Source organism: Pseudophryne corroboree, chromosome 4, assembly GCF_028390025.1.
Source record: "Pseudophryne corroboree isolate aPseCor3 chromosome 4, aPseCor3.hap2, whole genome shotgun sequence".
Classification (NCBI taxonomy): Eukaryota; Metazoa; Chordata; class Amphibia; order Anura; family Myobatrachidae; genus Pseudophryne; species Pseudophryne corroboree.
The window spans coordinates 131,345,004-131,369,895 of record NC_086447.1 but is presented as its reverse complement, the minus strand read 5'-3'; the positions used below and the strand labels follow the sequence as shown (position 1 = coordinate 131,369,895).

At 47.5% G+C, this 24,892-nt stretch overlaps 1 protein-coding gene across 3 annotated transcripts in view; it reads right to left on the bottom strand.

The window, feature by feature from the left end:
• ADAM17 (ADAM metallopeptidase domain 17) overlaps positions 1 to 24,892 on the bottom strand; it is a 214,795-nt gene that overhangs the window by 97,643 nt on the left and 92,260 nt on the right. For all 3 annotated transcript variants that reach the window (XM_063915438.1, XM_063915437.1, XM_063915436.1), the window contains exons 4-7: positions 4,503 to 4,636; positions 4,177 to 4,265; positions 3,121 to 3,286; positions 290 to 426 (exon numbers count right to left, since the gene is read on the bottom strand). In XM_063915438.1, coding sequence (XP_063771508.1) covers positions 290 to 426; positions 3,121 to 3,286; positions 4,177 to 4,265; positions 4,503 to 4,636 — 526 coding nt within the window. The remainder of the gene's footprint in view (positions 1 to 289; positions 427 to 3,120; positions 3,287 to 4,176; positions 4,266 to 4,502; positions 4,637 to 24,892) is intronic.

The following is a 24,892-nucleotide window of genomic DNA, read 5'->3' as shown; positions in this document are numbered from 1 at the left end:
CGCCGCTCACAAACGCCCGGGACGATTTAGAGCCCCAGTCCGTCGCTGGTAAGGGGACAAGATTTGCTTCTATTTGTCCACATACTTCGGATTGGAAACCACCACTGGTTTTGCCTATAACATTGACCATAAATAATTTGAATTGGTCCTGGACCAGCAATCCGAGGTGCCACACAGTTTGAGAACCACTGCTATATACTCATATAGAGTGCAGCACTTTACAAATTGATATAAACAAAGTATTGCTGCTTTGTGGTAATCATAGGTTACTCCGAATGTTACGCCTTACCAGGTAGTTGATGGTTGTGCTCTCCTCCTTCCGTCCCATATTTCTGTAAAAGCGATGGTCTGCCACCACCAGCATCTTACAGGTATTCCTACTAGGGTCAGGGCCCGCTCTCTGTCTCTTCTGTCGGTGGAAATGCTCTGTGTTTGGATACAATGGCAGCACAGATTACTACTGAATGTGAATAGGTACGCTAGGATAAGAATATATAATTAACTAGAATCCTTAATTACACAGATGCAGCCTGAATATCACAGGAGTCAGAGCCAAAGGGGATTCAGCGTTATTTTAAGAAGTAAGAAAAAAAAAAAAAGGGGGAGCAGTGTAATATTTATATGGGCTGAGCAATACAAAGTAGTTTTTTGATTTTTTTTTAAACCCAACACTGGAATGACATTATACAGTTCCCGTGTCTGTAGTACCAAGTAGTGCAAGGATATACCAGCCAGGGTCCTTCATTATACCAGCATGTGACCTTACACCTTTCCTAATCAGATTTTCTAGTGTACAACACAGCATTTGAACAACATTAAGGTCACATTCACGCACATATTCAGAAAAGGGTTCACAAACTTGTACTGCAATATTTCCGATCAGAAGTTTATAGTCCTCGATTACTTCATTATCAGACAGCTTTTCTCTGACATATCAGCTGTAACGGAGGCCTTTCAGTCTTATCTTGTAGTTACGGCTGATGTATGACTGAACAGTCAGACAAGATGAAGGCTTACATCAAATCTACAGGACAGTGTTATGTCACGTTTTATTTCACTGTGGATGTTTTACTAAAAACGTTGGGTTCATATGTTACATGTGTAAAGTCATTTCCATTTTGGTCTTGATATTAGTCTTATTGGGATACGACCATTAGGGCGACCACTATTGGTCGGAATGCATTAGGTCGATATGGAGGAAGAAGAGGAAGAAGAAGAAGAAGAAGAAGAAGAAGAAGAAGAAGAAGCCCCAAACAAACTCATGTCGACCTTGTTCAGGTCAACCTAATGACCATACCAGTCTTATTTTACTAGACATAAGCATCTTTCAATAAAATATAGATACAAAATAATAAAATCTATAGGTCACAGTGTTCCAGTAAAAGGTCATCACCTAAGAATGTTTATGAAACAATGACCAGAAAATCTGCAATACATAAAAGTGAACTAGTTCTAAAATACCTTCTAGATCGCTGCCGTTTTCCTAATATCTATAAAAGGAAGCGTTTTCAATAAAAAGAGCCTCAGAAGCTGCATAACTGAATACCCTCCTTGGCTTTGAGCCACAATACATAATCTTCAAAGATCTCTACACACCCACTGACTATCTGCTGGGCTGGTGCCATTCCCACACTCCTACACACGGCACTGTTCTCTCGAACGAGTCCTCGGGTAGACAGGAATTAGTGGAGAATTCATTTGGAGAATCACAGTCATTTCAATCACTTAACATAAATTCATGTGTGTAGAAACAGTCCATTTGATGTAAGGATTAATGATCCCAATATCTAGCTTATTTACAGGTCTATGTACTAAGTAAAGTAGTTAAATATTTTTTAAAAAATCTGCTGTCAGACCAGTTGTATTAAGGTAGTGGTTTCAAAACTTTAAGTCACGGCACCCTACAGTATCAGATTTTTTTTCACGGCACCCCAAAAGGTTTCTTATTGAGAAATTCAGAAAAAAAATAAAAATATTAAAATTAAGTAAACTGTCTTTCTAGGTTATCCTTGGGTTCAGTTATGTGGTGAGGGACAGGATTCGCACGGGAGCTCGCAAAATCCCAGGACTGCAGGCGGTGTAAAAGGGTCCTTCTCCTAAAACCCGGGTCCACTTTCCCAGGAATCCAACCCGGCTTGTACGCAGGGTTGGACACGGGTAAGACCCGGGTAGGATGTGGTGTAAAAGGGTAAACCGGGTCAGCTGACCCGGCACCCATTTGCAGCGTGGCAAACCTCCCATACCAGTGTCCAGCGGGTGGTCGGGAGTCACAGCGTACGCTGTCTATGCAGACAGCGGCGCCGTGCTGGTTGCCATGCAGCAACTGGGGACATGGCACATGCTGTCTATGCAGACAGCAGTGCCATGTCTGCTGCCTGGAAGCGCCGAAGGCTGGGGGCAGCACAGCAGCTTCCAGATTGCTGGGATAGCCCCCAGCGAGACGCTCCGGAGTACCGGTCTGCAGTGTTTCCTGGCGCTTGGAGATGACATCATCTCTAAGCGCCGGCCCACAAGGCACTGCACCCGGGTGCAATGTAAACAGTGCTGATCCGGGAATATCCTGGAGTGGCAATGCGGTATAAATGGGAGGTGGGTGGGGGTTGGGGAGGAGTCCCGTGTCTGACCCGGCCTGGAACAGTGTTCCAAAGCCTGGGTCTGACCCGGGATTTTGGTGTAAAAGTGGTATAAGTGAGCGAGTAGTGAAGGAGGAAGGGGAGCAGCACTTAATGCGCATTTCAAGAGTCTGCTTTTCACAATCAACAATGATCATTATCAGTACTATTGTCTAACTGAGGCATTACAAGCAACCTGTGTGCCTCTGGAGAAGACATGACAGTATTAACAAAACACTATACTATTGTAATTAAAGCTCTCTCATTAAAACCTGTAACATAAGGAAAAATACACGTCTAGATGCACGGGGAGCAAAACAAACACTCCTGGAGGGGGAAGAAGTGGCATTGCCCATAACAATACAATGATGATTTTCTAGACCGCAATAGAAAAATCAGCTCAGTTGCCAGGATTACACATTTATTTTCTTTTTATGCACAAGTGTTAATACATGTGTTCTATTTTACAAACAGCTACATGTAACATGAGACGTAAACCAGCACCTACCTTCATGTGCGTCAGCGGGACCCTGCTCATTCCGGAAGAGGTCCTGCTCCGGTTTGATGTAGCCACACACTTTGGAGGACTGGAGGCGAGAGACCTGTCGGATGTCTTCAGATTTGTAGATCAGTAGGTTATCCTTCGAGGCGTTCTCTGTAAACCTCCAGAGGGGCTGCAAGAAAAAAAAGACGTCATTAAATTATGAGTCAGAACAATGGTTTAAGATTAGTGGTTTACATACTTCATTGCAAGATCACTATCTGAACTATCTGCAAAACTGGTAATATTACATCCTTTCAAGGGAGATTAAGGGATCTGTCTAGGTAGGGGATGCAGTCAATTTACTGCCAATCAAAATCCTGACGGTCGAAATCCTGACAGCAATTGACCGACGGTCAAAATCCCGACATGAGTTTTTCATTGAAACCGACTTGTTCATACTTAACCATCCCAGTGGACCTGAAAGGGGAATATAATAGTGTGCTGAGCGCAGCGAGGCACCGTGCCCGAAGAATGGCGAGCGCAGCGAGCCATACGTGGGGACGCGGTACACTTATATGGTGTCCATGTCGACCTATGTCAACATACACAAAAAATTAACGCATGTCGGTATTTTGACTTGTCGGCATTTTACGTGTCAGTATTTTGACCTTGTCGGTATTTTAAATGTCAGTATTTTGTCCATGTCGGGATTTTGACCTTGTCAGGATTTCGACCGTCGGTCAATTGCTGTCTGGATTTCGACCGTCTGGATTTTGATTGGAGGTATTTCATACCGATCCCTCAGGTAGAAAACATTTTCTTCAGCCTACAAAAGCATATAAGTTATCTGTAACTACCTTTCCAGTTTCCCAATACTGAATGAATGAGGACATTACAGTCAGTTAGTGAGACGGGAACACAGCGCAATCACATTAGTGCGAGTACCCTTCAAATCTTTATCATGCCGGCTTGAAGCCAATACACTCCCCACCCCACCCCCAAAAAACAACAAGGTAGTAATAAAATTGCATATAAACATACATATAGAGAGAGTTTGAAAATTATACAAATAAAACTCACCTCAATGTTATATTCTTCGCCGTCTGTTGTGATCCGCGCTGAAAAATCACCATCACCAATGTGTGCTATGATCTTTGAATTGTGCTCCCCTGCCATAAAGAATGCCGTGAGAAACAAACAAAAAATAAAAAAAAATAAAGAAATAAAAAAAAGGAGAGCACGGACAGAAACTATGACAAGGACATGCTGGCAGCACAGAAACAGACATTGTACGTGGCATTAACCAGTCAAGTTTAAAAAAACAAAAAATAAAAACCAACACACAACAACAGATTGACACTGTCAGGATGGTAGAGCTAAATGGCCTTCAGGAAACATTTACTAACCAACAACATGCCCTGTGAAGAAATCAGAGCGCTTGACAGGAAACTCCTTTCCTTTGCCATTCCCATCTAACACCACTGCTTTCAGGGTCTCCGAGAGATGATCAGCCTCGGATGTTAGGTACAGCTTAAAATGCCTAGAAAGAAAGCAAAGAAACAGATTAGGTCATTCTCATAAGAAGGAAACAGAAGAGGAGAGAGAGAACGCTTCGGGCACACTGGACTTGTGGTTTTGCATAAGACACTGCTAGTGACAACAGTCTATTCAGAGTTACAACACATTCTGCAGAAGACTGACACACTTGGTATAGAACACTGACTGCAGTATACAGACCAAACACTATTAAAATCAATAAAACGCAAATGTAACAGTTTATTGGGTACCCACTTTTTGTACACAGATACGTATTCTGAAACACAGTCCAGCAAGGACAACCGCTTTAATGATCAACCATATTCTATACGTGAAAATAAGATTTTAAACCTACCGGTAAATCTTTTTCTCCTAGTCCGTAGAGGATGCTGGGGACTCCTTAAGGACCATGGGGTATAGATGGGCTCCGCAGGAGACATGGGCACTCTAAAGACTTTAGATGGATGTGCACTGGCTCCTCCCTCTATGCCCCTCCTCCAGACCTCAGTTAAAGAACTGTGCCCAGAGGAGACGGACAGTACGAGGAAAGGATTTTTGTTAATCTACGGGCAAGATTCATACCAGCCCACACCATCCACACCGTATAACATGGAATATACGCAACCAGTTAACAGTATAAACAAAACAGCATCAACCAAAGACTGATCTTAACTGTAACATAACCCTTATGTAAGCAATAACTATATACAAGCCTTGCAGAAATATGTCCGCACTGGGACGGGCGCCCAGCACCCTCTACGGACTAGGAGAAAAAGATTTACCGGTAGGTTTAAAATCTTAATTTTCTCTTACGTCCTAGAGGATGCTGGGGACTCCGTAAGGACCATGGGGATTATACCAAAGCTCCTGACCGGGCGGGAGAGTGCGGATGACTCTGCAGCACCGATTGAGCAAACGTGAGGTACTCATCAGCCAGGGTATCAAACTTGTAGAATTTTGCAAAAAGTGTTTGAACCCGATCAAGTCGCCGCTCGGCAAAGCTGTAATGCCGAGACGCCTCGGGCAGCCGCCCAAGAAGAGCTTACCTTCCTAGTGGAATGGGCCTACACCAAATTTGGTAACCGCAATCCAGCCGTAGAATGAGCCTGCTGAATAGTGTTACAGATCCAGCGAGCAATAGTCTGCTTAGAAGCAGGAGCACCAACCTTGTTGGCTGCATACAGGACAAACAGTGCCTCTGTTTTCCTAACCCGAGCCGTCCTGGCTACATACATTTTTAAGGCCCTGACTACATCAAGGTACTTGGAATCCTCCAAGTCACCCGTAGCCACAGGTGCCACAATAGGTTGGTTCATATGAAACCACCTTAGGTAAAAATTGAGGACGAGTCCTCAACTCCGCTCTATCCACATGGAAAATCAGATAGGGGCTTTTGTGATGCAGATGCCAAGGCCAACAACATGACCACCTTCCAAGTGAGAAATTTTAATACAATCGTTTGAAGAGGAGAAAACGGCCCAGATGGAAATCTTCCGTAGGAGCATTTTTGGCTTCACACCAAGATACATACTTCCTCCAGATACGGTGATAATGTTTCGCCGTCACCTCCTTCCTAGCCTTTATGAGAGTAGGGATGACTTCCTCCGGATTACCTTTCCCCGCTAGGATTTGGTGTTCAACCGCCATGCCGTCAAACGTAACCGCAGTAAGACTTGGAACACGCAGGGCCCCTGCTGCAACAGGTCCTCCCTGAGAGGAGGAGGCCACGGATCTTCTGTGAGCATTTCCTGAAGATCTGAATACCAGGCCCTTCGAGGCCAATCTGGAACAATGAGTATTGTCTGCACTCTTTTTCGTCTTATGATTCTTAATATTTTTGAGATGAGCAGAAGAGGAGGGAACACATAAACCGACTGAAACACCCATGGTGTCATCAGGGCGTCCACCGCTACTACCTGAGGGTCCCTTGACCTGGCAAAATACCTCCGAAGCTTCTTATTGAGGCGTGACGCCATCATGTCTATTTGAGGATGTCCCCAATGACTTATCTCTGCAAAAACTTCTTGATGAAGTCCCCACTCTCCTGGATGGAGATCGTGTCTGCTGAGGAAGTCTGCTTCCCAGTTGTCCACTCCCGGAATGAAGACTGCTGACAGAGCGCTTATGTGATTTTCCGTCCAGCGAAGAATCCTGGTGGCTTCCGCCATTGCCACTCTGCTCCTAGTCCCGCCTTGGCGATTTACGTGAGCCACAGCTGTGACGTTGTCTGACTGAATCAGAACCGGTACGTCGCAAAGAAGATTCTCCGCTTGTCGTAGGCCGTTGTATATGGCCCTCAATTCCAGTACGTTGATATGTAGACAAGCCTCCTGGCTTGACCATAGTCCCTGAAAATTTCTTCCTTGTGTGACTGCTCCCCATCCTCGGAGGCTCGCGTCCGTGGTTACCAGGATCCAGTCTTGAATACCGAACCTGCGACCCTCGAGAAGGTGAGCACTCTGCAGCCACCACAGGAGAGACACCCTGGCCCTGGGGGACAGGCTTATTTTCTGATGTATTTGTAGATGGGACCCCGACCACTTGTCCGGAAGGTCCCACTGAAAAGTCCTCGCATGGAACCTGCCGAAGGGGATGGCTATGTATGTATGTATGTATGTATGTATGTATGTATGTATGTATGTATGTATGTATGTATGTATGTATGTATGTATGTATATATAAATAAAATAATACACTCACTGCGCCAAATAAATGTGCCCCCCCCCCTCTTTTGTGCCCTCTGTACTTGTGTTCAGCAGGGGAGAGTCCGGGGAGCCAGCTTCTCTGCAGCGTGCTGTGGAGAAAATGGCACTGGTTAGTGCTGGAGGATCAAGCTCCGCCCCCTCAACGTCGGGCTTCGGTCCCGCTCAAATCTTTATACTGGCGGGAGTTTCTGTAATATACTGCCTCCGCAATATATATTATAATATAATATAATATAATATAATATAAATATATATATATATATATATATATATATATATATATATATATATATATATATATATATATATATATATATATATATATATAATAAGATTTTAAACCTACCGGTAAATCTTTTTCTCCTAGTCCGTAGAGGATGCTGGGGACTCCGTAAGGACCATGGGGTATAGACGGGCTCCGCAGGAGACATGGGCACCTAAAAGAACTTTATAGTATGGTGTGCACTGGCTCCTCCCTCTATGCCCCTCCTCCAGACCTCAGTTAGAGAACTGTGCCCAGAGGAGATGGACAACACGAGGAAAGGATTTTGTTAATCTAAGGGCAAGATTCATACCAGCCCACACCAATCATACCATATAACCTGGAATACACCTAACCAGTTAACAGTATGAACAAACAACAGTATCGGTCCAAATTCGATTCTAACTGTAACATAACCCTTATGTAAGCAATAACTATATACAAGTCTTGCAGATTTTCCGCACTGGGACGGGCGCCCAGCATCCTCTACGGACTAGGAGAAAAAGATTTACCGGTAGGTTCAAAATCTTATTTTCTCTTACGTCCTAGAGGATGCTGGGGACTCCGTAAGGACCATGGTTTATACCAAAGCTCCCAATCGGGGGGGGAGAGTGCGGATGACTCTGCAGTACCGACTGAGCAAATGCTAGGTCTTTATCAGCCAGGGTATCAAACTTGTAGAATTTAGCAAAAGTGTTTGACCCTGACCAAGTTGCTGCTCGGCAAAGCTGTAATGCCGAGACGCCCCGGGCAGCCGCCCAAGAAGAGCCCACCTTCCTAGTGGAATGGGCCTTTACTGAATGCGGTAACGGCAATCCAGCCGTAACATAAGCCTGCTGAATCGCGTTACAGATCCAGCGAGCAATAGTCTGCTTCGAAGCAGGCTCGCCAATCTTGTTGGCAGCATACGGGACAAACAATGCATCTGTTTTCCTAATTCTAGCCGTCCTGGCTACATACATTTTTAAGGCCCTGACTACATCCAGGGACATGGAATCCTCCAAGTCACTCGTAGCCACAGGCACCACTATAGGTTAGTTCATATGAAAAGAAGACACCACCTTGGGTAAAAATTGAGGACTAGTCCTCAATTCCGCTCTATCCACATGAAAAATCAAGTAAGGGCTCTTGTAAGACAAGGCCGCCAATTCTGACACACGCCTCGCAGATGCCAAGGCTAACAACATGACCACCTTCCAGGTGAGAAATTTTAACTCCACCGTTTTAAAGGAGTTCAAACCAGTGTGATTTAAGGAACTGTAACACCACGTTGAGTCCCATGGTGCCACTGGGGGCACAAAAGGAGGCTGGATGTGCAGTACTCATTTTACAAAAGTCTGGACTTCTGGAAGAAAAGCCATTTCCTTCTGAAAGAATATTGACAAAGCCGAAATCTGTACTTTAACAGAGCCTAACTTTAGGCCCATATCCACTCCTGTCTGTAGGAAGTGGAGAAAACGACCCAGATGGAAATCTTCCGTAGGAGCATTCTTGGTTTCACACCAAGAGACATATTTCCACCAGATACGGTGATAATGTTTTGACGTCACCTCCTTCCTAGCATTTATTAGAGTAGGTATGACCTCCTCCGGAATACCCTTCTCCGCTAGGATCCGGCGTTCAACCGCCATGCCGTCAAACGTAACCGCGGTAAGTCTTGGAACAGACAGGGCCCCTGCTGTAACAGGTCCTCTCTTAGAGGAAGAGACCAAGGATCTTCTGTGAGCATCTCCTGAAGATCTGAGTACCAGGCCCTTCGAGGCCAGTCTGGAACAATGAGTATTGTCTGTACTCTTTTTCTCTTACGATCCTCAACACTTTTGTGATGAGAGGAAGCGGAAGAAACACATAGACCGACTGGAACACCCATGGCGTTACCAGAGCGTCTACTGCTATTGCCTGAGGGTCCCGTGACCTGGCACAATACCTCCAAAGCTTCTTGTTGAGGCGTGACGCCATCATGTCTATTTGAGGAACTCCCTAGAGACCCGTTATCTCTGCAAAGACTTCTGGATGAAGTCCCCACTCTCCTGGATGGAGATCGAGTCTGCCGAGAAAGTCTGCTTCCCAGTTGTTCACTCCCGGAATGAAGACAGCTGACAGAGCGCTTACGTGATTTTCCGCCCAGCGAAGAATCCTGGTGGCTTCCGCCATCGCGACTCTGCTTCTTGTCCCACCTTGGCGGTTCACATGAGCTACTGCTGTGACATTGTCTGATTGAATCAGAACCGGTAGGTTGCGAAGAAGATTCTCCGCTTGTCGAAGGCCGTTGTATATGGCCCTTAGCTCCAACACGTTGATGTGTAGACAGGACTCCTGGTCTGACCATAGTCCCTGAAAATTTCATCCTTGGGTGACTGCTCCCCATCCTCGGAGGCTCGCGTCCGTGGTTACCAGGATCCAGTCCTGAATGCCGAACCTGCGACCCTCTAGAAGGTGAGCACTTTGTAGCCACCATAGAAGAGACACCCTGGCCCTCGGGGACAGTGTTATTTTTTGATGTCATTGCAGATGGGACCCAGACCATTTGTCCAGAAGATCCCATTGAAACGTCCTTGCATGGAACCTGCCGAAGGGAATGGCCTCGTAAGTTGCCACCATTTTCCCCAGAACCCGAGTGCATTGATGAGCTGACACTCTTTTCGGCTTTAGTAGTTCTCGGACCATGTTCTGGAGGTCCTGGACTTTTTCCAACGGGAGGAAAACTTCTTTTGTTCCGTGTCCAGTATCATGCCTAGGAACGGTAGTCGAGTTGTCGGAACCAACTGTGACTTTGGTAGATTGAGAATCCACCCATGTTGTTGAAGCACTCTCTGAGAGAGTGACACGTTCTCCAGTAATTGCTCTCTTGAGCTCACTTTTATCAGGAGATCGTCCAAGTATGGGATAATTGTGACTCCTCGCTTGCGCAGGATCACCAACATTTCCACCATTATCTTGGTGAAAATCCTCGGGCCGTGGACAGCCCAAACGGCAACGTCTGAAACGGATAATGACAATCCTGTACTGCGAATCTCAGGTACTCTTGATGAGAGGGATATATGGGGACATGAAGGTAAGCATCCTTTATGTCCAGTGACACCATAAAATCCCCCCCTTCCAGGCAGGCTATCACCGCTCGGAGCGATTCCATCTTGAATTTGAATCTTTTCAGGTACAGGTTCAGGGATTTTAGGTTTAAAATGGGCCTTACCGAACCATCCGGCTTCGGAACCACAAATAGGGTTGAATAATACCCTTTTCCCTGTTGGCTCAGGGGAACCCTGATAATCACTCGCTGTTGACACAGCATTCGAATTGCAGCTAGCACTACTTCCCGCTCTGGGGTAGAAGCTGGTAAGGCCGACTTGAAAAATCGGTGTGTGGGCACCTCTTCGAATTCCAGCTTGTAGCCCTGGGAGACTATTTCTATCACCCAAGGGTCCACGTCTGACTGAACCCAGACTTGGCTGAATAGTCGAAGGCGTGCCCCCACCTGTGCGGACTCCCGCAGGGGAGCCCCAGCATCATGCGGTAGACTTAGCGAAAGCCGGGGAGGACTTCTGCTCTTGGAAACCAGCCGCAGCAGGTGTCCTCTTGCCTCTACCCTTACCTCTGGCGAGGAAAAGAGGAGCCCCGACCTTTTCTGGATCTATGCGACCGAAAGGACTGCATCTGATATTGTGGGGGTTTCTTTTGCTGTTGGGGAACAAAAGGTAAAAAGGTCGACTTACCCGCGGTAGCTGTAGAAATCAGGTCCGCGAGGCCGTCCCCAAACAATACATCGCCTTTGTAAGGTAAAACCTCCATATGCCTTTTTGAGTCTGCATCCCCCGTCCATTGGCGGCTCCATAAGGCTCTTCTTGCCGAAATAGCCATAGCATTGGCTCTTGAACCCAGTAAACCAATGTCTCTTTGAGCGTCCCTCATATATAAGACTGCTTCCTTAATATGAGCTAATGTTAACAAAATTGTATCCCTATCTAGGGTATCAAGGTCAGCTGACAGTGTATCCGTCCAAGCTGCTACTGCACTACATACCCATGCCGACGCAATTGCCGGTCTAAGTAAAGTACCAGTATGAGTGTAGATAGACTTTAGTATAGTCTCTTGCCTGCGGTCCGCAGGATCCTTGAGGGCCGCTGTGTCAGGGGACGGTAGCGCCACCTTCTTGGAAAGGCGTGTTAAGGCTTTGTCCACTGTGGGAGAGGATTCCCAACGTACCCTGTCCTGTGTAGGGAAAGGGTACGCCATAAGAACCCTTTTGGGAATCTGCAGTTTCTTATCTGGAGTTTCCCATGCTTTTTCACATAACTCATTAATTTCATGGGAAGGAGGAAAGTTTTGTCAAAGTCGAAAAATATTGTAATGCATACACCATGCACATGCCCGCTGCGCGTGCACTTACTTCGCCGTGCGTGCACATATCCGCAATTTGCGTATGATCGCTCCCGCGTTCCTGCGCGTGGTATGGGTATTTACGGCGGAGTTGTGGGCGCATAGAGGGTTATTAGAACATTACATATTTAACCCAAATAGTGTACATTTTAGATATAACTTCCTTGCACCACATCAGCGAGTATCAATAGTTTAAACAGATCCAGGACTAAGGGATTCGCCTTTGCATGATAGGAAGGGTCAGATAAAGGTTAGAAGGTGATGTCTAGTATCCAGCTGTAGGGTATTTTAAGGGTAACATTCCGGTATTGGTTAGAGAAAGATTGCATGTTCCAGCGTATAGTTATGTGCAGAAGTAGAATATAGATATTAACTGTATTTACTGTATATTATGTATGCGGCGGGAATCCAGTGGATACCACCCACAAGAGCAGTTGGGGAAAGACATCGCCCATCTTTTCAAATCAACCTATGACCTCTCCTGTAATGAAAAGACACATCTCAGTGTCCAATGGACAATGAGATTACAGTGACCATTGTATTATGTATGTAAGTTGTGTATAAAAAGCCCGTTGCTGCCTGGCTGGTCAGAAGACTCCGAACGCTTTCTACCTGACAAGCGGAGGACCGGCCGGGTTGCGCTTGCGAACATTCTCACGTATGTACATTCTCTGTAGCCATTACTCTGTTTTAGATTTATCTTGTTAGCCTGTAGTGTATGATTTGTACTGTTTTACCTTTTGAAATAATCCATGGTGGCCTTAGAACCGTGGTTTCAACTACAAATCGGTGTTGTGTCTTCACTTTCCTGCAAGGGTTTAAAAGCATATTTATCTGTATAAGGTTTATAAGTATTGATAAGGTGTACGCACTGCGGGTACTTTATTCCGTCAGCGCTACTTAAGGTTTAAGGTACAACATCGTTGCAGTACATTGCTGCTAAGGGTTTAAAGTGTAATCATATCATTGCATTGTAACACTAACAAGGTTTAAAGGTTATCAATTGTGTGTGCGCACGCTGTGCGTACTCTGTACACTCAGCGCGGCATGTGTACGCCAAGTACGTACTACGTACGGGACTCTGTACGCAAATAGCGTACAAAGTACGTAGCGCGTGTATTCAGTCTAGCGGCCATAGCGGCTCCACGGTAAAAGTGTATCTAGAGTTATAGCTTTATGGTTTAAGATAATATCGACATTATCAGTTTATAACTTGTTTCTTTCCCTTAAACATGTGTATGTGTATCCTCGTGTCGGGCACAGAGGACTCATCAGTGATATGTAACACATCTTTTATTGCAATAATCATGCACTGAATACTTTTTGTCACCCTGGGGTGCAATCTTGCTTCATCATAGTCGACACTGGGATCAGAGTCCGTGTTGGTATCTGTGTCCCTTATTTGTGAGAAGGGACGTTTCTGAGACCCTGATGGGTCCTGTGAGTCAGTATAATCCGTAGATTGATTACCTGCCGAAGCACTGGGCTCTGCTTTGTCCAGTCTTTTATGCAGTGAAGCTACACTAGCATTTAACATATGCCACATATCCATCCAATCCTGAGTCGGCACCGCCGACTGAGAGACACCACTCATCTGTTCCACCTCCTCTTTGGATAAGCCTTCCGTTTCAGACATGCCGACACACATACCGACACCCCACACACACTGGGATATAACTATAAGGGGACAATTCCCTAAAGAAGGCCCTTTGGAGAAAGAGAGTATGCCAGCACATACCAGCGCCAACTGACCCAGGAAAAAAAAAAACCCAGATAGCGCTTTTATATATAAATGTATATAGATTTCCCCACTCACTGCGCCTTAATTATGTGCCCCCCTCTCTTTTTTTTCAGCCCTCTGATGCTCAGCAGGGGAGAGTCCGGGGAGCCAGCGTTCTCTGCAGCCTCTGTGGAGAAAATGGCGCTGGTTAGTGCTGAGGGATCAAGCTCCGCCCCCTCGCACGGCGTGCTTCGGTCCCGCTCGTGAATTTGAAAAAAATGGCGGGGATCTGTAGTCTACTGCCTCCGCAGCCTAACTACATACTTTTTTGCCTAAAAGGAGGTATATTGCTGCCCAGGGCGCACCCCCTGCGCCCTGCACCCATCAGTGCCATGTGTGTGTGTAAGTGTGGGAGCAATGGCGCGCAGCTTCCTGCTGCGCGCTTACCTCATGAAAATCTGATGTCTTCTTATGTCTGACATACTCACCCGGTTTCTTTTTTCCGGCATCTGTGAGGATGGCGGCGCGGCTCCGGGACGAACCCCAGGGTGAGACCTGTGTTCCGACTCCCTCTGGAGCGAATGGTGTCCAGTAGCCTAAGAAGCAGAGCCCTTGAACTCTTAAGAAGTGGGTCTACTTCTCTCCCCTCAGTCCCACGATGCAGGGAGTCTGTTGCCAGCAGAGCTCCCTGAAAATAAAAAAAAATAAGAATTTACTTACCGATAATTCTATTTCTCGTAGTCCGTAGTGGATGCTGGGGACTCCGTAAGGACCATGGGGAATAGCGGCTCCGCAGGAGACAGGGCACAAAAGTAAAAGCTTTAGGATCAGGTGGTGTGCACTGGCTCCTCCCCCTATGACCCTCCTCCAAGCCTCAGTTAGGATACTGTGCCCGGACGAGCGTACACAATAAGGAAGGATTTTGAATCCCGGGTAAGACTCATACCAGCCACACCAATCACACTGTACAACCTGTGATCTGAACCCAGTTAACAGCATGATAACAGCGGAGCCTCTGAAAAGATGGCTCACAACAACAATAACCCGTTTTAGTTAACAATAACTATGTACAAGTATTGCAGACAATCCGCACTTGGGATGGGCGCCCAGCATCCACTACGGACTACGAGAAATAGAATTATCGGTAAGTAAATTCTTATTTTCTCTGACGTCCTAAGTGGATGCTGGGGACTCCGTAAGGACCATGGGGATTATACCAAAGCTCCCAAACGGGCGGGAGAGTGCGGATGACTCTGCAGCACCGAATGAGAGAACTCCAGGTCCTCCTCAGCCAGGGTATCAAATTTGTAGAATTTTGCAAACGTGTTTGCCCCTGACCAAGTAGCAGCTCGGCAAAGTTGTAAAGCCGAGACCCCTCGGGCAGCCGCCCAAGATGAGCCCACCTTCCTTGTGGAATGGGCATTTACATATTTTGGCTGTGGCAGGCCTGCCACAGAATGTGCAAGCTGAATTGTACTACACATCCAACTAACAATCGTCTGCTTAGAAGCAAGAGCACCCAGTTTGTTGGGTGCATACAGGATAACAGCAAGTCAGTTTTCCTGACTCCAGCCGTCCTGGAAACATATATTTTCAGGGCCCTGACAACATCTAGCAACTTGGAGTCCTCCAAGTCCCTAGTAGCCGCAGGTACCACAATAAGCTGGTTCAGGTGAAACGCTGACACCACCTTAGGGAGAAACTGGGGACGAGTCAGCAGCTCTGCCCTGTCCGAATGGACAATCAGATATGGGCTTTTGTGAGACAAAGCCGCCAATTCTGACACTCGCCTGGCCGAGGCCAGGGCCAACAGCATGGTCACTTTCCATGTGAGATATTTCAAATCCACAGATTTGAGCGGTTTAAACCAATGTGATTTGAGGAATCCCAGAACTACGTTGAGATCCCACAGTGCCACTGGAGGCACAAAAGGGGGTTGTATATGCAGTACTCCCCTGACAAACTTCTGGACTTCAGGAACTGAAGCCAATTCTTTCTGGAAGAAAATAGACAGGGCCGAAATTTGAACCTTAATGGACCCCAATTTGAGGCCCATAGACACTCCTGTTTGCAGGAAATGCAGGAATCGACCGAGTTGAAATTCCTCCGTGGGGCCTTCCTGGCCTCACACCATGCAACATATTTTCGCCAAATGTGGTGATAATGTTGTGCGGTCACCTCCTTCCTGGCTCTGACCAGGGTAGGGATGACCTCTTCCGGAATGCCTTTTTCCCTTAGGATCCGGCGTTCAACCGCCATGCCGTCAAACGCAGCCGCGGTAAGACTTGGAACAGACATGATCCTTGCTGAAGCAAGTCCCTTCTTAGTATCTCTTGAAGTTCCGGGTACCAAGTCCTTCTTGGCCAATCCGGAGCCACGAGTATAGTTCTTACTCCTCTCCGTCTTATAATTCTCAGTACCTTGAGTATGAGAGGCAGAGGAGGGAACACATACACTGACTGGTACACCCACGGTGTTACCAGAGCGTCCCTGCTATTGCCTGAGGGTCTCTTGACCTGGCGCAATACCTGTCCAGTTTTTTGTTCAGACGGGACGCCATCATGTCCACCTTTGGTCTTTCCCAACGGTTCACAATCATGTGGAAGACTTCCAGATGAAGTCCCCACTCTCCCGGGTGGAGGTCGTGCCTGCTGAGGAAGTCTGCTTCCCAGTTGTCCACTCCCGGAATGAACACCGCTGACAGTGTTATCACATGATTTTTCGCCCAGCGAAGAATCCTTGCTGCCATTGCCCTCCTGCTTCTTGTGCCGCCCTGTCTGTTTACGTGGGCGACTGCCGTGATGTTGTCCGACTGGATCAGCACCGGTTGACTTTGAAGCAGAGGTCTTCCTAGGCTCAGAGCATTGTAAATTGCCCTTAGCTCCAGTATATTTATGTGGAGAGAAGTCTCCAGACTTGACCACACTCCTTGGAAATTTCTTCCCTGTGTGACTGCTCCCCAGCCTCTCAGGCTGGCATCCGTGGTCACCAGGACCCAGTCCTGAATGCCGAATCTGCTGCCCTCTAGTAGATGAGCACTCTGCAGCCACCACAGAAGAGACACCCTTGTCCTTGGAGACAGGATTATCCGCTGATGCATCTGAAGATGCGATCCGGACCATTCGTCCAGCAGATCCCACTGAAAAATTCTTGCGTGAAATCTGCCGAATGGAATCGCTTCGTAAGAAGCCACCATTTTTCCCAGGACTCTTGTGCATTGATGCACTGACACTTGGCCTGGTTCTAGGAGGTTCCTAACTAGCTCGGATAACTCCCTGGCTTTCTCCTCCGGGAGAAACACCTTTTTCTGGACTGTGTCCAGAATCATCCCTAGGAACAGCAGACGTGTCGTCGGAATCAGCTGCGATTTTGGAATATTTAGAATCCACCCGTGCGGTCGTAGAACTACTTGAGATAGTGCTACTCCGACCTCCAACTGTTCTCTGGACCTTGCCCTTATCAGGAGATCGTCCAAGTAAGGGATAATTAAGACGCCTTTTCTTTGAAGAAGAATCATCATTTCGGCCATTACCTTGGTAAAGACCCGGGGTGCCGTGGACAATCCAAACGGCAGCGTCTGAAACTGATAGTGACAGTTCTGTACCACGAACCTGAGGTACCCTTGGTGAGAAGGGCAAATTGGGACATGGAGGTAAGCATCCTTGATGTCCAGGGACACCATATAGTCACCTTCTTCCTGGTTCGCTATCACTGCTCTGAGTGACTCCATCTTGATTTGAACCTTTGTATGTAAGTGTTCAAAGATTTCAGATTTAGAATAGGTCTCACCGAGCCGTCTGGCTTCAGTACCACAAATAGTGTGGAATAATACCCCTTTCCTTGTTGTAGGAGGGGTACTTTGATTATCACTTGCTGGGAATACAGCTTGTGAATTGTTTCCAATACTGCCTCCCTGTCGGAGGGAGACGTTGGTAAAGCAGACTTCAGGAACCTGCGAGGGGGAGACGTCTCGAACTTCCAATCTGTACCCCCTGGGATACTACTTGTAGGATCCAGGGGTCCACTTGCGAGTGAGCCCACTGCGCGCTGAAACTCTTGAGACGACCCCCCACCGCACCCGAGTCCGCTTGTACGGCCCCAGCGTCATGCTGAGGACTTGGCAGAAGCGGTGGAGGGCTTCTGTTCCTGGGAAGGAGCTGCCTGCTGCAGTCTTCTTCCCTTTCCTCTACCCCTGGGCAGATATGACTGGCCTTTTGCCCGCTTGCCCTTATGGGGACGAAAGGACTGAGGCTGAAAAGACGGTGTCTTTTTCTGCTGAGATGTGACTTGGGGTAAAAAAAGGTGGATTTTCCAGCTGTTGCCGTGGCCACCAGGTCCGATGGACCGACCCCAAATAACTCCTCCCCTTTATACGGCAATACTTCCATGTGCCGTTTGGAATCTGCATCACCTGACCACTGTCGTGTCCATAAACATCTTCTGGCAGACATGGACATCGCACTTACTCTTGATGCCAGAGTGCAAATATCCCTCTGTGCATCTCGCATATATAGAAATGCATCTTTTAAATGCTCTATAGTCAATAAAATACTGTCCCTGTCAAGGGTATCAATATTTTCAGTCAGGGAATCCGACCAAGCCACCCCAGCGCTGCACATCCAGGCTGAGGCGATCGCTGGTCGCAGTATAACACCAGTATGTGTGTATATACTTTTTAGGATATTTTCCAGCCTCCTATCAGCTGGCTCCTTGAGGGCGGCCGTATCTGGAGACGGTAACGCCACTTGTTTTGATAAGCGTGTGAGCGCCTTATCTACCCTAGGGGGTGTTTCCCAACGCGCCCTAACTTCTGGCGGGAAAGGGTATAACGCCAATAATTTTCTATCGGGGGAAACCCACGCATCATCACACACTTCATTTAATTTATCTGATTCAGGAAAAACTACAGGTAGTTTTTTCACACCCCACATAATACCCTTTTTTGTGGTACTTGTAGTATCAGAAATATGTAACACCTCCATCATTGCCCTTAACATGTAACGTGTGGCCCTAATGGAAAATACGTTTGTTTCTTCACCGTCGACACTGGAGTCAGTGTCCGTGTCTGTGTCGACCGACTGAGGTAATGGGCGTTTTAAAGCCCCTGACGGTGTTTGAGACGCCTGTACAGGTACTAATTGGTTTGCCGGCCGTCTCATGTCGTCAACCGACCTTGCAGCGTGTTGACATTATCACGTAATTCCCTAAATAAGCCATCCATTCCGGTGTCGACTCCCTAGAGAGTGACATCACCATTACAGGCAATTGCTCCGCCTCCTCACCAACATCGTCCTCATACATGTCGACACACACGTACCGACACACAGCACACACACAGGGAATGCTCTGATAGAGGACAGGACCCCACTAGCCCTTTGGGGAGACAGAGGGAGAGTTTGCCAGCACACACCAAAACGCTATAATTATACAGGGACAACCTTATATAAGTGTTTTCCCTTATAGCATCTTAATATATTATAATATCGCCACACAAAATGCCCCCCCTCTCTGTATTAACCCTGTTTCTGTAGTGCAGTGCAGGGGAGAGCCTGGGAGCCTTCCTAGCAGCGGAGCTGTGTAGGAAAATGGCGCTGTGTGCTGAGGAGAATAGGCCCCGCCCCCTTTTCGGCGGGCTTCTTCTCCCGTTTTTCTGACAACCTGGCAGGGGTTAAATACATCCATATAGCCCCAGAGGCTATATGTGATGTATTTTTAGCCAGCATAGGTACTTTCATTGCTGCCCAGGGCGCCCCCCCCCAGCGCCCTGCACCCTCAGTGACCGTTGGTGTGAAGTGTGCTGAGAGCAATGGCGCACAGCTGCCGTGCTGTGCGCTACCTTAAGAAGACTGGGAAGTCTTCAGCCGCCGATTTCTGGACCTCTTCTCTCTTCAGCATCTGCAAGGGGGTCGGCGGCGCGGCTCCGGTGACCCATCCAGGCTGTACCTGTGATCGTCCCTCTGGAGCTAGTGTCCAGTAGCCTAAGAAGCCAATCCATCCTGCACGCAGGTGAGTTCACTTCTTCTCCCCTAAGTCCCTCGTTGCAGTGAGCCTGTTGCCAGCAGGACTCACTGAAAATAAAAAACCTAACAAAACTTTTACTCTAAGCAGCTCTTTAAGAGAGCCACCTAGATTGCACCCTTCTCGGCCGGGCACAAAAACCTAACTGAGGCTTGGAGGAGGGTCATAGGGGGAGGAGCCACTGCACACCACCTGATCCTAAAGCTTTTACTTTTGTGCCCTGTCTCCTGCGGAGCCGCTATTCCCCATGGTCCTTACGGAGTCCCCAGCATCCACTTAGGACGTCAGAGAAATAACAAAATTCTTTTTACAGAAAACTCAGGAGAGCTCCCTGTAATGCACCCCATCTCCTCTGGGCACAAGATCTAACTGAGGTCTGGAGAAGGGGCATAGAGGGAGGAGCCAGTGCACACCATACTAGAAAGTTCTTTTAGGTGCCTATGGGGTATATGCAATTGCCGGCGAATCGCGGCAATTTTTCGCCCGTTTTTTAATTCGACACAATTGGACCGTCGAATTCCGGCAAGTGGGTGCCGGAATTCAACATATTCAATAAAAAACGGATTCGACAGTCCCGCTGTCGAAAAACGGCCGATTTGACGGATTTTGATCCAATTTTAAAAAAAATGGAAAAACGGTAAAATACCCGAAAAAAAATTGCGTGGGGTCCCCCCTCCAAAGCATTACCAGCCTCGGGCTCTTCGAGCCGGTCCTGGTTCTAAAAATCCGGGGAAAAAACTGTCAGGGGATCCCCCGTATTTTTAAAACCAGCACCGGGCTCTGCGCCTGGTGCAAAAAATACGGGGGACAAATAGAGTAGGGGTCCCCTGTATTTTTACACCAGCATCGGGCTCCACTAGCTGGACAGATAATGCCACAGCCGGGGGTCACTTTTATACAGCGCCCTGCGGCCGTGGCATTAAATATCCAACTACTCACCCCTGGCCGGGGTACCCTGGGGGAGTGGGGACCCCTTCAATCAAGGGGTCCCCCCCCCAGCCACCCAAGGGCCAGGGGTGAAGCCCGAGGCTGTCCCCCCCCCATCCAAGGGCTGCGGATGGGCGGCTGATAGCCTTGAGAAAAATGAAAGAATATTGGTTTTTCCAGTAGTACTACAAGTCCCAGCAAGCCTCCCCCCGCAAGCTGGCACTTGGAGAACCACAAGTACCAGCATGCGGGAGAAAAACAGGCCCGCTGGTACCTGTAGTTCTACTGGAAAAAAAATACCCAAATAAAAACAAAAGACACACACACCGTGAAAGTAAAACTTTATTTCACACCTGCCGACACACATACTTACCTATGTTGACCCGCCGACTGCCACGCCCCCCTCGTCACTGAAGAATCCGGGGTACCTGTGAATAAAATTATACTCACGTGATCCAGTGTCCAGATTATAATCCACGTACTTAGCAAAAAAAAAAACGAACACCCGGACCAGGCGGACTGAAAGGGGTCCCATGTTTACACATGGGACCCCTTTCCCCGAATACAGAGACCCCCCCGTGACTCCTGTCACAGAAAGGTCTCTTCAGCCAATCAAGAAGCGCCACGTCGTGGCACTCTCCTGATTGGCTGTATGCGCGTCGGAGCTGTCAGACAGCGCATCGCACAGCTCCCTCCATTAGTTTCAATGGTGGGAACTTTGCGGTCAGCGGTGGGGTTACCTGCGGTCAGCGGCTGACCGCGGGTAACCTCACCGCTGACTGCAAAGTTCCCACCATTGAAAGTAATGGAGGGAGCTGTGCAATGCGCATCTGAGCTTAGACGCGCAGAGCCAATCAGGTGAGTGCCACGAAGTGGCGCTTCCTGATTGGCTGAAAAGACCTTTCTGTGACAGGAGTCACGGGGGGTCTCTGTATTCGGGGAAAGGGGTCCCATGTGTAAACATGGGACCCCTTTCAGTCCGCCTGGTCCGGGTGTTCGGTTTTTTTTTTTTGCCAAGTACGTGGATTATAATCTGGACACTGGGGATCTGGCGAGTATAATTTTATTCACAGGTACCCTGGATTCTTCAGTGACGAGGGGGGCGTGGCAGTCAGCGGGTCAACATATGTGGTGCTCCAAGTACCAGCTTGCGGGGGAGGCTTGCTGGGACTTGTAGTTCTTCTGGAAAAACTAATATTCGTTCATTTTTCTCAAGGCTATCAGCCCCACATACGCAGCCCTTGGATGGGGGGGGGGGGGGACGGCCTCGGGCTTCACCCCTGGCCCTTGGGTGGCTGGTGGGGGGGGGACCCCTTGATTGAAGTGGTCCCCACTCCCCCAGGGTACCCCGGCCAGGGGTGTCTAGTTGGATATTTAATGCCACGGCCGCAGGGCGCTGTATAAAAGTGACCCCCGGCTGTGGCATTATCTGTCCAGCTGGTGGAGCCCGATGCTGGTGTAAAAAATACGGGGGACCCCTACGCTTTTTGTCCCCCGTATTTTTTGCACCAGCACCAGGCGCAGAGCCCGGTGCTGGTTTTAAAAATACGGGGGATCCAGTCAGTTTTTCCCCCGGATTTTTAGAACCAGGACCGGCTCGAAGAGCCCGAGGCTGGTTATGCTTAGGAGGGGGGACCCACGCAATTTTTTTTCTGATTTTTACCATTCCATTAAAAATAAAAATAAAATATTTTTACAAATATATAAATAATACTTGTGCCTCCAAAATAGACAAACCAAGTACCTAATCCCTTCTAATATAAATAGATATGCTTTTACCAATAAAAAAAAACACACCAAAAAAAACATGTTTTTAAAATTTTTTATTAGATTCCACCACCAAAGTGTGTCGGATTGAAAATGACAAATTTACTGTCTAAAAGCACTGTTGTCGAATTTCCAAACTTCAATTGAATATACTTTTGTCGAATTGCCGCATTTGTACCATTGCAGAAATGTCGAATTTGACTAATGTCGAATTTCAAAAAGTCGAATTTGGAAAGTCCGTTTTTTTGCCGAAAATGTTGAATTTTTTTTTTTTTGGCGTAAATGTCCAGTTTTTCGGCATTTTTGGGAATTCGACCGCAATTGCATATACCCGTATGTCTCCTGTGGAGCCCGTCTATACCCCATGGTCCTTACGGAGTCCCCAGCATCCTCTAGGATGTAAGAGAAATAAATAAATTATATATATATATATATATATATATATATATATATATATATATATATATATATATATATATATATATATATGCCAGTGTCCCTAGAAGTTTATAATTGCTGCCCAGGGCGCCCGCCCCCCCCCCCCCCCCCTGCACCCATACAGTGCCATCAGTGTGTGTGAATGTGGGAGCAATGGCGCGCAGCGGTACACCTCAGTGAAGATCAGAAGTCTTCTGCCGCCTTTGAAGTCTTCTTTCTTCTTATACTCACCCGGCTTCTATCTTCCGGCTCTGTGAGGAGGACGGCGGCGCGGCTCCGGGACGAACAACAAGGGTGAGACCAGTGTTCCGACCCTCTGGAGCTAATGGTGTCCAGTAGCCTAAGAAGTAGAGCCTATCATTTAGGTAGGTCTGCTTCTCTCCCCTCAGTCCCACGATGCAGGGACGACGAGACAATTTACACCCACAAGAAATTGCGCTGACCAGCCGCAGGCCAATGGACATTCAAAAAATAGGGTGTTACCCTCACCCCAAAAAAGACACTCAAAAAAAAAAAAAAAAAGAAAAAAGATTTTACTCACCTGTAAATCTATTTCTCGTAGTCCGTAGTGGATGCTGGGAACTCAGAAAGGACCATGGGGAATAGCGGCTCCGCAGGAGACTGGGCACAACTAAAGAAAGCTTTTAGGTCACCTGGTGTGCGCTGGCTCCTCCCACTATGATCCTCCTCCAAGCCTCAGTTAGGACACTGTGCCCGGACGAGCGGACATAATAAGGAAGGATTTTGAATCCCGGGTAAGACTCTTACCAGCCACACCAATCACACCGTATAACTCGTGATACCATACCCAGTTTAACAGTATGAAAACAACTGAGCCTCTCAACAGATGGCTCAACAATAACCCTTTAGTTAACAATAACTATGTACAAGTATTGTAGACAATCCGCACTTGGGACGGGCGACCAGCATCCACTACGGACTACGAGAAATAGATTTACCGGTGAGTAAAAATAAGAATTTACTTACCAATAATTCTATTTCTCGTAGTCCGTAGTGGATGCTGGGAACTCCGTAAGGACCATGGGGAATAGCGGCTCCGCAGGAGACTGGGCACAAAAGTAAAAGCTTTAGGACTACCCGGTGTGCACTGGCTCCTCCCCCTATGACCCTCCTCCAAGCCTCAGTTAGGATAATGTGCCCGGACGAGCGTACACAATAAGGAAAGATTTTTGAATCCCGGGAAAGACTCATACCAGCCACACCAATCACACCGTACAACTTGTGATCTGAACCCAGTTAACAGTATGATAACAGAGGAGCCTCTAGGAAGATGGCTCACTACAACAATAACCCGATTTAGTTAACAATAACTATGTACAAGTATTGCAGACAATCCGCACTTGGGACGGACTACGAGAAATAGAATTATCGGTAAGTAAATTCTTATTTTCTCTGACGTCCTAGTGGATGCTGGGAACTCCGTAAGGACCATGGGGATTATACCAAAGCTCCCAAACGGGCGGGAGAGTGCGGATGACTCTGCAGCACCGAATGAGAGAACTCCAGGTCCTCCTCAGCCAGGGTATCAAATTTGTAGAATTTTGCAAACGTGTTTGCCCCTGACCAAGTAGCTGCTCGGCAAAGTTTTAAAGCCGAGACCCCTCGGGCAGCCGCCCAAGATGAGCCCACCTTCCTTGTGGAATGGGCATTTACTGATTTTGGCTGTGGCAGGCCTGCCACAGTATGTGCAAGCTGAATTGTACTACAAATCCAACGAGCAATAGTCTGCTTAGAAGCAGGAGCACCCAGCTTGTTGGGTGCATACAGGATATTTTCAGGGCCCTGACAACATCTAGCAACTTGGAGTCCTCCAAGTCCCTAGTAGCCGCAGGCACCACAATAGGTTGGTTCAGGTGAAACGCTGACACCACCTTAGGGAGAAACGGAGGACGAGTCCTCAATTCCGCCCTGTCCGAATGGAAAATCCGATAGGGGCTTTTGCAAGATAAAGCCGCCAATTCTGACACGCGCCTGGCCGAAGCCAGGGCCAACAGCATGGCCACTTTCCATGTGAGATATTTTAAA